This window comes from Stomoxys calcitrans, chromosome 2 (genome assembly GCF_963082655.1).
Source record: "Stomoxys calcitrans chromosome 2, idStoCalc2.1, whole genome shotgun sequence".
NCBI classification, from domain to species: domain Eukaryota; kingdom Metazoa; phylum Arthropoda; class Insecta; order Diptera; family Muscidae; genus Stomoxys; species Stomoxys calcitrans.
This window is the reverse complement of record NC_081553.1, coordinates 808,808-825,674: the sequence shown is the minus strand read 5'-3', so window position 1 is coordinate 825,674 and position 16,867 is coordinate 808,808. Positions and strand designations below refer to the sequence as shown.

General features: G+C 35.0%; 1 protein-coding gene across 7 annotated transcripts; it reads left to right on the top strand.

Annotated features, from left to right (window-relative positions):
• LOC106083809 (protein yellow) lies at positions 1 to 15,590 on the top strand. 7 transcript variants are annotated; one of them, XM_059362581.1, is made up of 5 exons: positions 466 to 686; positions 13,917 to 14,335; positions 14,399 to 14,586; positions 14,694 to 15,125; positions 15,229 to 15,404. In XM_059362581.1, exons 1-5 carry the CDS (start codon positions 535 to 537, stop codon positions 15,307 to 15,309), a joined length of 1,272 nt encoding a protein of 423 aa, XP_059218564.1. In that variant the 5' UTR covers positions 466 to 534; the 3' UTR covers positions 15,310 to 15,404. The 7 variants fall into 7 exon arrangements, with proteins under 7 accessions (XP_059218563.1, XP_059218564.1, XP_059218561.1 ...); XM_059362580.1 differs by lacking the exon at positions 466 to 686 and adding an exon at positions 1 to 42 and having other exon boundaries at positions 14,694 to 15,590; XM_059362578.1 differs by having other exon boundaries at positions 14,694 to 15,590.
• The last annotated feature ends 1,277 nt before the right edge of the window (positions 15,591 to 16,867 follow it).

Sequence of the window (16,867 nt, the reverse complement as noted above, 5' to 3'; positions counted from 1 at the left end):
TTTTATTTACTTTTGAGAATGGGAGAATAGGAAGTGTAAAGGGTAAGGTATACCACCAAATCATATTATCAAACCTATCAAATCTTCCCAATAAAGAAAGTTTTAATTAATGAAAAAAAGTGCAAATTGTTTTGTTTGACATTTTACGGGAAAATTATATTCAATGTTAATGAAGGAATTTAATATCCTTATTGGTTCAATATCGATTAAATGCCAAGTTTCAAAAATCCATTAGTAAATGTGGATGTTATAGCAAAAATACAAAATGTAATTCGATTAACTAAAAGCATTAAGAAAAATATTTTTTAATTGATTAACCGTGATTACCTCGATTATCCGGAATGGCAAAACATGTGCCTATTTTGTCGATAGTTGCATTAAATGCGCTGGCAACACTAACGCAAAAATGCCTAAAAAGTGAATTATTATTTTAATGCTTTTCTTTGAAATTAGAGCCATCGGGATTGTTGTGTTATTTTAATAAAATCGGCCAAAAGGTAAAGAAAAGAATGCTAGAAAAATATAATTTATTCAATGAATATTCCAAAGAAAATGTTTCTGTTCAAATATTATCAAAAAAATATGGTGTGGAAAAACAAACAAACAAAAGTGATGAAAGTGAAACTAAAAAGGCTAAGAAGAACAGACAAACTACTTCAAAAAGATTCGCGTAAGAGAAATAAAATGTATGTATGTAGGTATAATATTTTCTAAATTTGAAAAAAAAAAACAAAAATCAACGTAAAAACGAGTACAAAAATTTACCTCGATTGACGGTAAAATCGATTATCTGGAACGGAAATACCTACGGTGGTGGCACAAACAGATTTAAGGCCAGTAGGCAAATGAAGTGCAAATGTGTGTCTCCCATAGGTAGACCAAAAAATGTGAGTACAGCCAGATTTAATGAGTTTCTTGATTGAGGTACTGACCAGTAGGCAAATGGAGATGTGTAACTCAATGGCTGTCTACAATTTTTTTGCTAATTTGTATTATTTAGTTCTTAATACTAGATTACTAAGAACTAACTATAATGCATGTATTACAATAATGCTTCAATGTCATATAGACTATGTAGAGGCTATAGTTAGCAAGTAAATTAAATTTTAAATTAATCAATTATTCCATATTACATTCTTTTTAAAATCATTAAATTTGCATGAAACTATAGAACTAAATTTCATCTATTTTCTCAAATAAAAATCTTTATAAGTTGTTCTTAAATATTGCAATTCTGTTTACACTTTTCAACTCAGAAGGTAACTTATTATACCCATAACAACCTATGTACAAAATTGTCTGCTTGGTAAACTCAAGTCTACACCTAGCTACACTTAAGTTTGTGTTATTTCTGGTATTAAAAAAATGTTGGTTAACAGCAAAATGTATAATATGGTGTACAATGTTAAAACACATTTGTATACATACAGTAAAAGCTGAATTATATAAATGTTGTGTAATGGTTGGACTGAGGCAATATTTGTTTGTATAGTAGAAAGTTGGGTACATTATTGAGAGATTCCGTATGGATTTTTCATAAAATATCGATATATGTAGAAATGGCCTACAAAGCCAGTACCCACAGTAAAGTGAGCATTAGCAGAACAATAAAATTGAGGAGAGATTTTTCGCCACCTTCCGGCATGAATACGATCGGTCGCAATGTCGATGTGTGCCAGGATTAGTTAATCAGGTTATTTCCTTTCAGTAATATTCCACAAATTGAAATCTTCTTTCCAGCATAATTTGTAATGGTCATTAGCTTGACCCCCTTTGTAAAAAATGCCCAAAGTAATCAAAACACATGATCAGCCGTAAAATGCAAACATAAAAAATAGAATTAAGAGCCTGTTTGTGGATGTCGAACAATAGCACAGACAAACAAACCACAATCGCTCGAATTCGAATCTTTTTAGGCTTGTGTATGTTGAATTCAATTTTTCGCCTGCACTTTCATAAGTTAATGTTTTCACATGCTTACGATTTTGGGATTGCCATAGCGGTGTTTTGTCGATTTCTCCTGATCTACTATCAATTTGTATGTGCAATTCAAAGGCTTGCACAAAAGCATTCATTGGTGACTGTTTTTGCTGAGTTCGTGAACACTGAACCCACTCTGCGTTCGACGTCGACAAATAGGCTATATATAAAATAAAAAAATAAAGAAAAAGGCAAACAATTGATTCAATTCTGCATTTTTGTTTTGTTTTCATATTGTTTCAATATTTCAGCAGATTTTTATATTTAAAACAGCATATTTTGTTAGTTGAAATAGCTGCACGAAATGTTTGCTACGACAGACAGCAGCACTATGTTTTCAAAAACAGCTGTAATGTCTGCTTTCCTTTTTTCAGCACACAAAAACTGTTGTTTTAACAAAAATGTATGCTGTTTTGAGTTTCAAATTTCGTCCTCAAAGGGTTGAAAGTATTTTAGCTTAGCTATTCTTTCAAAAGGAACTTTTTGATAAGCTGGTCCACAGCGGGACCATCGTCCAAAAAGTTTGAATAATTTCTTAAAAAACTAAAAAAACTAATTTTGCAACTTTAAAAACTAAGCTAATATTTGTATTTCTTTCCATTCTTTCAAAAGGAACTTTTTGCTAAGCTGGTCCACAGCGGGACCATCGTCCAAAAAGTTTGAATAATTTCTTAAAAAACTAAAAAAACTAATTTTGCAACTTTAAAAACTAAGCTAATATTTGTATTTCTTTCCATTTGAACCCTACACCAATACTGCACCCAAAGAAAAACCAGTTTTATAATAACAGCCAAAACTATCCATATCACTTTGAAAAGACCATTAACTTGCGAATTCTCACATCCCTAATGAACACATTTCGAACCGAACACTGATTTTGGTAATAAAATTCAATGATTTGCAAGCGTTGCTCGTGATGACATTCATGATGAAATGTCAAAGCATACTGAGCATCTTTCTCTTTGACACCATGTCTGAAATCCCACGTGATCTGTCAAATACTAATGCATGAAAATCCTAACCTCAAAAAAATCACCCTTTAGATAAGTCCTCAAAGAAATGAAAACCTAAAGTGAAACTTTTTTTTCTTGCCAGTGCGGAACACATACAGAAGATGCTCTGTAACCCTAGATTAGGTAGGGTTGAAAAGTGGGGGCGGATATTAATCCCCCATGCCACTATGGACATACACCTAAGTCTAAGCTAATCGGCTTATTGTGCGCTCTAAACTATAATCTTAAGTCTATCAGCATTTTTCGATCAAGCAGTGACATGTGATGACGGATACAATGACTGACATCTATGTTTCAGCCAACGACAGCAATGCGTTTACTATCTGTCATTCGTTGATCTTGGGGTCTCGTCCCGAAGACAAAGGCCATGATTAGCACCATACAAAAGTGTATTGTATTTATTTAAACATCTACCGAAGCATTTGCTAAATACTAATATAATTTTTTGGCAAATTTAGGCGTTAACTTTTTGTTTTAAAACTTAAATTGTTTTTTCAAAACCGTCAAAAAATTAGCATGCCCTTAAGATATACGAGAATATGAAACATAACTTTTTTTTTAATTTTTGAGTTTTTTGCCTGTTAGTGCGAAGATCATTGAATTTTACAAGTTCTGTTTGTTTTTCTTCCGAGACGAGCTCAATGATCGAAGATTTTTTTTAAATGTGTGCAAAATTTCAGCCGAACCGGATAATAATTGCACCGTCATGAAGCTAAAGAAGTCAGATAGGGAGATTGGTTTATATGGCAATTATATCAGGTTAAGGGCAACATGGACCAACTGGTTGTGGATGTTGGAAGAAATAACAAAACACTATGTGTCAAATTCCATCCAAATCGGTTTATATATGTAAACATGAAACGATTTGGACCATTTTGAATTCAAACCGACTTGCGTAATTAATAGCCATTTCTGCAGAATTTCAAGCGTCAGCTTTACTCCAGCTTTAAATTTCTTAATTAAACCAAGATTTTAATTTTTTCTGTGCACAAACAGAAACTTTTCAAAGATAATGGGGCAATGAACTTACGGACTAATAGGCAATACACTATTTTCCTACAAATCTATGTCTCTCTAAATTCGAATGTAACAAAGCCATCGAGAAAGGTTTAAACAAATATGAAGGCGCACTGCTTGCTAACAAAATTAGACCTTTCCTTCCCCTCTTTTCAGAATAATGGTTTTTCGAAATATGGCTGCAAGAAATGTCTACGAACTAATTAATGGTAAATTGTTTTTTATTCGAATTCCATTTTTATTTCTAGTTCCAGTTTATTTGCTCCAATATCACCAAATTGCAAATAACCAAAGAAAGTTCTGCACAAAGATCCAGTCTGTTCTTATCCGCTTAGCTTAATAGTGGCAATTTCGTTTAAACGGAGGGGCGCGATGCATTCCATATTTAAAATAAAGTCAGTCGTGAGATTGAGTATCGGATATCAGGTTTTTTTCGCTAAAACAATTACTTGCAGTGAAACGTTTGCATTTGCATTTTTTATCGCAGCAACATTATGTATTATAATAATTGAATTAAAAGTTGTTGTTTTTGTTCAATCGCAAATTGATATAGAAAAAGGAAAATGTTCAAACCCACTCTGCCTTAAGGAAAGCTCCTAAATGATAGCACCCTAACAGCCTAGACACTCTATGCACACAGCTCTTGATGGATGTTATTGGTGATCTGAGTAGTGGTCAATTAACATCCGTACAGACGCAATCTTTGAATACTGTCCAATGATTGACAATATGCAGAAGACGGGTGCTAATTTTTTTTAGAATTGGAATTAAAATTCGCTAAATGATGCTTAAGTTCAGGATTTTAAACTTTTACTTGGCATCGTTTTTATTTTATAGACGTGTTTTTGAATGTACCAATATAATCAATGCAATACGTATTTGAATTTTCACTCGAAATCCAAATTGTGCGTTGAGGTTATGAGACTGGTTTTGAAAAATTGTTTAAGACGGGCACAACCTTATATTGAAACAAGTTTGAAGACGAGTGCCAAAAAATATTGTACTATAGTGAAATATATGCTAACTGTGATTATGCCCACAGAAATAAATTAAAGCTGCTCTTTTACGATACTGTCAGGTTTGGCATAAAAGGTAAGAACAGTGTACCATATCTAGTACTTCAATCATACAAGATTGATTTTGTAAGGCTTCTCGATCTGCGTAGCTTAGTAATAACATAATCGTAAACATAAAGACGTGAATTTGAAAATTTTGATTAGATGCCGGAGGCTATTTTTATACATGACAATTAAGTAAAAATTCAAAAGGCTTTTAACACCCTATATAAATTCATCAGGGCCAACCAAATCAAAAAATTATCTTATATGTATTAAAAAAACCCAAGTAAAAGTACATTAAGCCATGGACCGATATGGCTCATTTACAATCGCAACTGACCTACACTAAATTTTGTGCAAACTTTCAAGGGCCTAGGTAACTCCTTCGTGCTTACCACAGTCGGACAGACGGGCATGGCTAAATCAATTTAGAATGTCAACACAAATTTGTATACTTTGAAGGTCTATGATCAATATTTCGATGTGTTACAAACGAAATGACGATATAAGTATACCCCCATCCTATGGTGCAGGGTGCATTTTATAGCCACTCCTACGGGTGACCACCGTAAATGACCTATTACGGATACTGACTGAGGAGGGATATGAACACGTCTGCTTCGCAGACGATATTATAATATTCTTGTACTTCAAAGAGGGAAGGAGTATTATAATATCGAAGCCTTTCTGGTCGATGCAGTCCGAGTTAAGGGCGTAGGCGGCGAATGGTGGAACAGCGAAACCGGCGAAAGTCCTATGGGGAGATCTAGATTGTAAGAAAATGAGGCTATTACTAGAAGGAAGCAGGGACACATGGAACTACGAGCTCACTTATGCAAAATCGGTGCGGTAAGTGAGAGCATGTGTAGGGCATGCGGGGAAGATGATGAGACATTATAACATTTCCTATGTCATAGCCTGGCTTTCGCGGCTAACATATACCGGCACTTAGGTGGGGACACAATACCAGACATGAACCAACTTAGGCTCGTGGCATGGAAAACAATTAAGGATTTTTTAAGTAGCACGGCATTCCTAACTTAGAAGTACAGGGTATAAAAATAACGTATGCAAACGTATAAACAAGAAAAATAAGAAAATAGCTATATGGGTGAATCCTGTATGACGAACGCTACATTTGTATGCATTTTGCGATTGCAATATATAATTTTTTAGCATATGAACAAAAATGTCTTTAATCCACATTAAGTGAATTAAGTGGTTTGAAAATAGTTTCGAATGAAAAATATTTTTCACAAAGTTGTGTGACGCACGCTACAAAAAAGGAAATACCTTTCGAGGTTAGTGTATATTTTGGTAATTTCAAACGAATTTTGCATCAAATGTTCCTCATCCTCAAAAATGTTATTCTATGATTTAAAAGTGAACAAACGACAATTTTAACTTTGTGTCTTAAAAACCCAAAATGTTCACAATTTTTTGTCCATAAAGCCTAGTACTGACTTCACCTTTTCCCACGAACAACTGTCAAAACGCACTATAAAAAAATGGTGACGAAGATAATGCGAACACATTCCGCACAAGTGGTACTAAGTTCTATGAGCAAAATAGTAGCGACATGTCGCTACATCAGGATAATGCTGAATAAAATGCGTCGAATCAACTCTGCTTCAACACTGTTGTCATTGTTGTGTGTTGTTGCAAGATATATTCATTTACAGGTAGTGGCAGTTGCCCAACAACAAAATATTGTTAATAGTGAAACTCTGATTTTGTGTATGTTACTAGTTCATTGTTTATGTGTTATGGTTCTTAACTATAATACACACACACACACCCAAAACTCGTTGACAGATACTGCACTCGCGAGAAAAAATTGTACTCAGCTGTTTACGGTACGCTACCTAGTAATTATGTCATGTGTTGTTATATGAGTTTTGTTTATGTTCTGACAAAGAAGAAGAGTCCGTCGGATTTCGCAATAATTTAATAAGCATTTTCGCTGTGAATGAAGTCAGTACTAGGCTTAAGACGTGAACACTATGTGACAAATGCTACATTTTTAACACTAACTTAGTAATGAAAAGAGTTGTATTTGTTTTATCGCCATCCAGACAGGCAATCGCAGAAAGGCGTAGTATCTCTTAAGGGCAAAATAGAATGAGCGCGTTATGCTTTGTTTTTGAGCTTTGCATTTAAAAATGCAACTCTTGAAACAAATCCTACAAACTGGTGGAAAGTAACCCAGATGCAAGCAATGATTGAAGAGGACACCAAGAGAGGAACGATTCAAATCATCTGCTCTCTTCTACAAAAACAAAAAAATTTTTGGAACACCATCAACCCCACATGATCACTTCGTCAGCGACCAACATCTCACGAACCTTTTGCAGAGAACACGGTCAGCATTATTCCACTCTGACCTATTAAAATCACCGAACCGACAGTCATAAACACCACAGGTGCATTATAGGTTTCCAGTGGCTAAAAAACGCTAACACAAAAAAACCATGACATTGTTCCATGTTTAGATATAGCCCCATACCGCCCGATTTCACCTATTTTAAAGGGTTTGGACGTACCAAAGAGCAAAACATATGCAAACGAAAAACTATCAGGAAGAGTCCATGTTTTGATATAGCCATAAGCGTAGATAGGCTTTGGGGGCCCACAATTTTAAAACCAAATTTTATTTTTTTATTGTAACGGATACAATATTTAATAAAACAGAAAAACAGTGCTTAGTTCAGCCTGGCCGAATCTTGGGAACCAACCACGATGGATTTTATTAACAATTTACCCAAATGAACATAGTTGAAGGGGACATGTGTACTTTAAGTACAAAGAAGACTTATCTGTAGATCTAGTAATAAGGGAAAAGTGTGTACACTCGATTAATCCATTATTCATGATTTATAATCGAATGACTGAAAATGAAGTACTTTCAAATAAACATATAATCTGTTAATTGGTAGACCGTTTCCATGTTAAAAAAAAAACCTATGCATTGTGTCATATGTCTGCATTTCTCGGTCATTTGGGCCTTACTTGAGTATTTGAGTTTGTTCGTTGTCCGATGTAAACATTTTTTAGTCGTGCTCATGTTTATCTCGCCCGTGTCAAGTGTCGTTGTTCTTTTTGCCATGCAACAATAAATAAACATAACACATATCCAGTGCGTAGTATTAAGAAAATTACAAACATACTTTTATAATTATACCAAAAAATTAACTTTTTCACATTTTTTTTATTTCCAAACTGTATAACTTTTAAGTGAAATATCGGACGCTGATGCTTACCGCAGCAATACCCTTTCTTGTTATGTGGTGGACGCACTTTCTTTTTTGTTCCTGTGCTCCCTTTGCTTAAGGCATAATACAAAGCATTGAGAGTATCAACGGCGGCCAAATGCGGCCCATAGTGATTCCTCAATAGCCTTTCTCTCTTCGATCTGGAGCGTTCACTGATTGCTTCACATTAAGAACGAGAAGAAAGACAACTAGCGAGAAACCTTAGTTCACAAATGACATTAAAAGGTCTATGGAAGAACGTGACTACCATTTCTTCATATGCAATATCGACAACTTCGGAATAATTTTGAAAGGCGATTTTCACAGTAATAATAATATAAGTAATAATAAATAAATGAAGAAAATATCACAATCCGGCTGCGTTATTAGGAAACGTGGTTATGCAGATGGAACGCAACCGCAGGTTGTGAGCATAGGAAACATCTATTGGAACGCTCCAGCCGTAACATACCCTATCGTACGACTTTGCTGATAGGACAAAATTCTTCAATCTTTCTGGATTCATTCCTCTTAAATCCTCCAATGCCTAAAAGAAAAAATAGCCCAGTATCTTATTCATATTATGACTTAAGACAGGACATTGGAAAAGAAAATGATAGCTATCTTCCGCGGTGTCAGTTCCATGGCACCATCGACAGATATCATCACTCCTAATGCCAATGCGAGTCATTTGTGCACTTAGCCTATTTCTATGACTGTTCCTAGGTGCATCCTTTCCATCGATAAAAGCGTATCTATGTTACGGCTGGAGCGTTCCCAAGGATGTTTCCTATGCTCACAACCTGCTGTTGCGTTCCATCTGCATAACCACGTTTCCTTATAACGCAGCCGGAGCCTGTAATAAATATGTGATATGTTCTTTATTTATTGAGAGAATTATTACCATTATTATTATTACTGTGAAAATCGGCTTTCAAAATTATTCCGAAGTTGTCGATATTGCATATGAAGAAATGGTAGTCACGTTCTTCCATAGACCTTTTAATGTCATTTGTGAACTAAGGTTTCTCGCTAGTTGTCTTTCTTCTCGTTCTTATTGGAACTAGTTCGCTGTACAGATATATTATTTTATCCTATTGGAAGGAAAATCTGTCATTAACTGATTGACAGCAGTAAATTTTATCCCTATTTAACTGACGGTATTCCACTAAATCGATATCAATCAAAATCGAAATCAATGCTTACATATTCTAAAGTAATCTTTTTTTCTTATATAAAAAATGGATTTGCGTTTGTTTGTTTGTATGTCCCGTATAGACTCAAAAAAGGCTGAACCGATTTTCTTAAAATGTTCACAGATGGTGCATTATGCGCCCGAGGTATGGGCTGCGATTTAAGCGAAATTTTGTATGCCGTCTTATAGTAACATCACTACGGACTATGGAAATATGGGGCTCAAATGAAAGGTATTTGGGAGTAGACCACGAATCTGATAACAACATTCGGGACCAACTGTCAAGGCAACGTCCCACCCCCCACAACAACACCCAAATAGGACATATTTGCTCACCATGACAATTTGGGTTTTAAAGAGAATGGAGCTCGATATTGATTGTTTCTAGGGCCCATACTTAGAACCAGACAAACTGCTGACTTTTGCAATAAGGGGTTTAAATGAAAGGTGTTTGAGCGGGCCTTGTCCAGCTAATTGAATATAAAGCTATCGGCAAAATGTGACAAATACTAAAAAATAGTGTGAGTCCAAATATATTTTTTAGTTTTTTAGTATATTACTATCCTGGTTACTATCCAATGTGTGTCCTGAATAAGTTTGGAGATTATTCAGATTGGCGATGGATGTTACTTGACATAAACAATCCGAACCACAAAGTTTTACGTTGACCAATCCACGCCTTGTGAAAACGGACGTAATTATTTTCCGTTTTTGGAGTACCAAGGCTCAAAAAGGCTTGAAAAAGTTTTAATGGCTGTTTTAGGTTACTCGCGCAATTAAAAATTGATTTTAATATAAAATTACGTTCATTTGGCGATTCTAGTTTTGCAAATTTAGTTGTATCTGGATAACTGGAAAACAGTTTGTCGTGTGATTTTAAAGCGGTGAATGGATTTCAATTTCGATGGTGTTGCATTTATCATAGAAAATTACAGCCAGATTTTCATTTTCAATGTATGAAATTCCGCTTATGCGTAAATAAGAAGCGACAAAGGCACTATCACGTTTATCCAGTTCCATCTTCATTTGATTCAACTCATTTTTAAGAATAATAACGTCATCTGACACTGTTTCCAATTCTTCAACCCTTTTAATAAATACACATATCTCTCTTTTTATGGCATCAAATTTAGTTTCAAAAGTTTCTACTATTCCCTTTAATTTTCTCATCTATTTTGTTTCAAATCATTTCATTATGTTTGACAATTCATACTCAGATAACTTCCGAGTTATAGTTGTTTGTGAGACAGTGAGAGAATCAATTGCTTTTTGGCGCGGATTGTACATATTTATTTAGTTTTGCTTATGTTGCTACTAAGTTAGTGATGCGTTACAAAAAAATCGAATTCATTAAAAAATGTTTTCAATTTTTTTATAGATGCACTTGAGAATAAAGTGCCCTATTACTTTATTCTCAAATGCTACCGTTCATTGCTCTTTGGTTTATAACGTTTAGGCAAAACTTGGTTATATCGTTTAATGGTTGAATCGATTTGATGGACGTCGGCAGCGGTATTCAGATGGGTAATAACAATTCATACCAAAGTCATACAATTTCAGGGATTACAGCCTTATTAGTGTAAAACTTAATTTTAATAAAAAAATATTAAAATTAAGTCTTCAGAATTTTTTTTTAATTTTTTTTATAAATTCTTAGAGAAAATTTAATTTGAATGTTGTGTTTAAATAAGTCTGCGTCCGGGCAGTGCTTAAGTTTTGTCATTAGAAAATTGTCGTTAGAAAAATGTTATTAATATTTATTAAGAAAAAAATTATAGAAAAAATTTCATTAAAATACTGTTTTTACTAAGAATTTCAGTACATTTTTGTCCTTAAGAAAAATAAAATGATGGCGTCCCTGGCCGCAGCAATACGTTGTCTTCGTAGAATGTTATAAATATGAAATATAGGCATTTTAAAAAAATTTTATTAAAATTTTCTGTGTAGAATAAATCTAATTTAAATTTCTCTTGACAACGTCCCTGATGGGAGCTATATCTAAATATGAACCGATATGGCTCATTTGCAATCCTCAACGACCTACATCAATAGTAAGTATCTATAGAAAATTTTAAGCGGCTAGCTTTACGCGTTCGACCGCTATCGTGATTTCGACAGACGGAAAGACATGGTTAGATCGATTCACAACATCGAAACGATCAAGAATAATTATACTTTATGGGGTCTTAGACGAATATCTCGAGGTGTTACAAACGGAATAACTAGATTAGTATACCTTCATCCTATGGTGGTGGGTATAAAAAAAGGATACATATGAGTAGAATGAAATAAAAAAAATTATAATAATGTTTTGAGCGCTATATAAAGTTCAACTTTATTTGAACGTAGTTTATTTTAACCGAACCATTGGGTCACTAACGAAGTTCATTTGATGTTTATATATTTTAGATCAACATTAACTAAAAACGAACAAAAATATCTTTATGAAGTTCAAATTTATTCGAAAGTAGTTCATTTTAACTGACCCATTGGGTCACCTTTTTTGGAGTGTGGATATCTTTATTCGTTCGACCGCTACCGTGAATTCCACCATTCTATGGTGGTAGGTATAAGAGCATTAATAAATAAAATATTTACTTCAACGAGTAAATTTTATATTTTCAAATTTAGTCAACTTTATTTTCAGCTAAAAAAATTTAAATAAATTTATTAAATCTCTTGACAGTATCAGAATTCGCAAAATGTATGTTGTGGTCCAGCCAGAACATGTCCGCTCATAATCTCCAAAATCATTCAACATTTTATAATTTTTCTTTTTTTTAATTACTTAGAACCCTTAATTTTACTCATGCAATAACTTCCCTTTCCATAAAAATGCTTAATGAATTGTAGGGAAGCCAACAATATTTGTATCCTCCTCCACACCCAATTTACTAAAGAATGACTTTTTGAAAAGTTTGCTCGGCCGAAATGGGAATTTTAGTAAACAAAATTATAACTATTATTTGTATTTTAAAGACAGTTTTATCTGCAAAATTCAAAATTTTCATTTTCGGAAATTTAAAAATCGCACTACTAATGAAGACTTGATTAAGGGGCTTGCCAAGAGGTTCCCGCGTCACCTCATAAACTCGTTAAAACCTCAGCTATAACCATTCAAAATTTCAAAGAGTTTTATCTACCCGTTCTCTAACGGCAGTTTTTTTTACTATATTTTCGATTCTATCCCACCGTGTGTTTGGTTATTTTTTTATTTAGGTGAAATTAAACATAATTTTAGTCAGTTTCTCTATAACAACGAAGTTTCTTCACAACGTACAATTTCGTCGGTGCCCAACAGCTACGTTATAGAGAAGTTCGACTATATATATAAATATATATTGCTGATCGTCTTGACATTCTAAGTCGATTTAGCAATGTCCTTCCATCTTTTTGTCTGTCGGAACGCAAACTTTCAAAGGAATACATTTTGCACAAATACTTCTTTTTGCTGTCGGATTGTAAATGGATCAATTTGGTCCATGAATTGATATAGACTTCTTTGACTTTGACTTCTTCAGCCTCTAATCTTTGACTTCTTCAGCCTCTAACAATTCTTTTGAGCTCCAAAAACTGTGCCAGGCATGGTTCGAATCGGTCCATAACCTGATATAGCTGCCATACAAATTGATCTCTCGATTTGGCGTCTTCAGTCTCTATAGGTCGTATTTATTATCCGATTTTGCCTATAGACATAGATGCACGCTAGGTATGAACTAAATCGGTTCATTAAATCATATAGCTCCCATATAACAGATTGCCGATTTGACTTATTGAGCGTCTAGAGGGCGCTAATTGCGATTTGGCTAAAATTTTTAACGTGGTATTTTTGTATGAATTATAACAGCTATGACAAGTACGGTCATATAAATCCATAACTTCATATGTATAGCTCCTAAATGTTTCAAATTGTCATTCAAAGAACGTGTCACATTCGATCCATGGTGGAGGGTATATGCGATTTGCCTTGGGAAACTTTCTTTTTTTAGTTTTTATTTTTTTTTCAAATTTTAAAAATTTCTTTTTTATTTTTTATATTTTGTTTAAAGTCTAGAACATGTGGTTTCAATTTAATTTAATTTCATTTTTGGTTTCTATATATTTTGAATATTGTAATGTATAAGTGGTAAGCATAACATGATTACAAATAACTTTGTAAATGAATTTTCAAATTATTAAAAATGTGTTATATAAGTCGATACACCTATATGACTTCTTGAGCACAGCGAAATGCTTATCCAAAAAATTAATGAGTATTAAATGAATGTGCACTTCTTTTATGACTTCCTTTTATACTTCGTCCGTATTTAACAAGCTCTTAATGTCTGGTCTTCAATTTTAAAGTTTTACTGACTGATGCTCTTTGACTTATCACAATAAATAATTTAACTATTTCTTTCAGATCTATTTTTATGGCCTACCTTTTTGCGCTGTTCATATCACATGTATCAGACTCTGCTACCCCCAAGCCCCACCTTACGATCTATGAACTTATTTATTCTACGGAGGAAAATCTATCACCGGGATACTACTATGACACACCGTCAATTAGTACGTACACTTCAGAAGATAACCCAGTATCGTGGGAGGAATACAGTGTGCGAGAAAAAACTATGAGTCACCTACCCAATGCAGCCAAAAAGCCGATTCCCCCATTGGTTCGTCTACCCACAAATCACCACAGACAGCTTACAACCGTACTCGAAGCCAAGGCGCTAGACTTTTCCTTTCCATCCGAGCATGAGCGTCATTCTGCTCTTTCCGATGGCCGTTATAATCCAATGAATGTGTTGCCAGTTGACGTGGATGCATATTCACCAAGTAAGTGCTTTAGCTTCACTGCTGTAGCGATTCAATTGAAATTTGAACTTTTATTAATTGAAGGCAATGGGAAAACGCAAATCTATGTAACTATCCCTCGTTTCGACAAAGGTCCGCCTTACAGTCTGGCACGTGTACGCAATCCTGGCCCCAGACATAGTGGTATCCAACTCGAAGCTTACCCGGATTATTCCTGGCATAGGTCATATGGTGCAGATTGTGATGGGTTAACATCCGTTTATCGTGTGAAGGTAAAAAAATAAGTAGAAATTTTAAATTTTTAGTTCGGACACAGTGGACTTAAGAAGAAGTTAAAGTGATTCAAAATAAAAAAAAACACATTAAAAAATTTTTGCAGATCGACGCATGCAATCGAATGTGGATATTGGATAGTGGGGAAATCGGACGCAACCACACCTGCCCGCCACAAATCGTTGTCTTTGATATCTCTACACACCGAATGGTACATCGTTACCGCTTACCCGGCACTGTATTCGTGAGAAATTACAGCCGCCTGATAACCATCGCCGTTGACATCACCGACCCACCGCCAAATGGAAAGTGTCTCAAAGCGTTTGCCTACATAGCAGATGCAACCTCGTTTGCGCTCATCGTGTACGATATGATACACGAAAATTCATGGAGAGTTGAAAACCGCTTTACGTACCCAAGTCCACTATTCAGCACTCTGACTGTAGCGGGCGAAAGTTTCCAACTGTTGGATGGCGTGTTTGGAATATCCATAACACCAGAGGGCTTGGGGTTGCAACGAATGCTGTATTTCCACTCTGTAAGCAATGATATCCAAGCATCTGTTCCACTACATGTAATTAACAACGCCACAAACTTTCTAATCCCTGACATATCGGCATGCCTCGGCAATTTTACTGAAGTTGGTAAACGGGGCATCCAATGCACCGTATCAGAAATGTCGCCACAAGGCTATCTACTGTGCGGCTTCTTTGATCCCATAGCCTTGGTTGGCTGGGATATACGCACTTCATATACGGCCGAGCATCGCTTCGTCCTGGCGGAGAACGCTGAAACCTTGCAGTTTATAGGCGGACTAAAAATTGCTCCTAATGCGCAAGGCAAACTGGAAGTTTGGATACTATCCAACCGAGCTCAAAAATTTTTCAGCGGTACCAATAACTTTCATGAGGTCAACTACCGCATCTTGAAATGTGGACTCGACGAATTACTCTTAGGCTTGCCATGTTGAAAAAAACCAAATATAACGTAATTAGGTTAGAAATTTGTTTTTCACGCATGCATAGACAAGGTGAGTTGGGTCCAATTCTCCCAAAACGCAGCAATTGGTCCCGAAGGATTGGGCCAAATAATCATAAGTACAAGTCATTGGTCTTTTTAGTAGCTATATCTAAAAATAAAACGATCTAAACCATATACGACACGGATGTCGAAAAGCCTAACACAAGTCACTGTGTCAAATTTCAGTGAAATCGGATTATAAATGCGCCTTTTATGGGGCCAAATCGGTCCAAATCTGGAACGATTTGGGCCAAGTTGCGGAAAAATGTCGAAGAGCGTAACACAACTAACTATCCCAAATTTTAACAAAATCGGAAAATAAATGAGGCTTTTGTGGATGTCGATGGGCCTAACACAACTCACTGTCCCAAAGTTCAGCAAAATCGGATAATAAATATGGCTTTTATGGGCCTAAGACCCTAAATCGGCGGATCGATCTATATGGGGGCTATATCAAGATATTGTTCCATATAGCCCATCCTCGGACTTAACCTGCTTATGAACAAAAAAAGAATCTGTGCAAAGTTTCAGCTCAATATCTCCATTTTTAAAGACTGTAGCGTGATTTCAACAGATTTTTGCGCTGAACAAGAATATATATACTTTATAGGGTTGGAAATGCATATTTCGATGTGTTGCAAACGGAATGATAAAATGAATATACGCCCATCCTTCGGTGGTGGGTATAAAAATTTGCTGACAAAAAATGTTATGACTTTTTTATGTTTGGCTGTCACTCGTTTTGATTGCTTTAGACATTTTTTTAGAAATGTTTTTGGAAGAGATGGTTTTCATTTGTGGATCGTTACTGTAAATAAGCTACCTGATCCATCCATTGGTATACATTTTGAAATGTGGCTGAGGTTCTTATTGTGATTATTCATAATTAAGCAGCAGTTATTTTCAGCAAACAACTAACTTTTCAGCAATCAGTCTGCTGCTCTGAAATTGCAGGACTACTGCTGTAATAGCAGCAAAATTAACTACTAGTATTCAGCAGACAGTGTTTGTTATTTTCAGCAAACATTTTTCTATGAGTGCATGTAAAAACGTCTCCCCAAAGAGGTACCGCACTGTTGCACGCTGTTCGGACTCGGCTATAAAAGGAGGTCCCTTATCATTAATCTAAAACTTTGAATCAGCATTCATCAATGTGTTGGAATTTTGCGCCTCTTGTCAAAAATGTAATTTGCATCGATAACGTAATATCTTTTTGTGAGGTACACTCATAGAAAAAAGTCTGCTGAAAATAGCAAACAC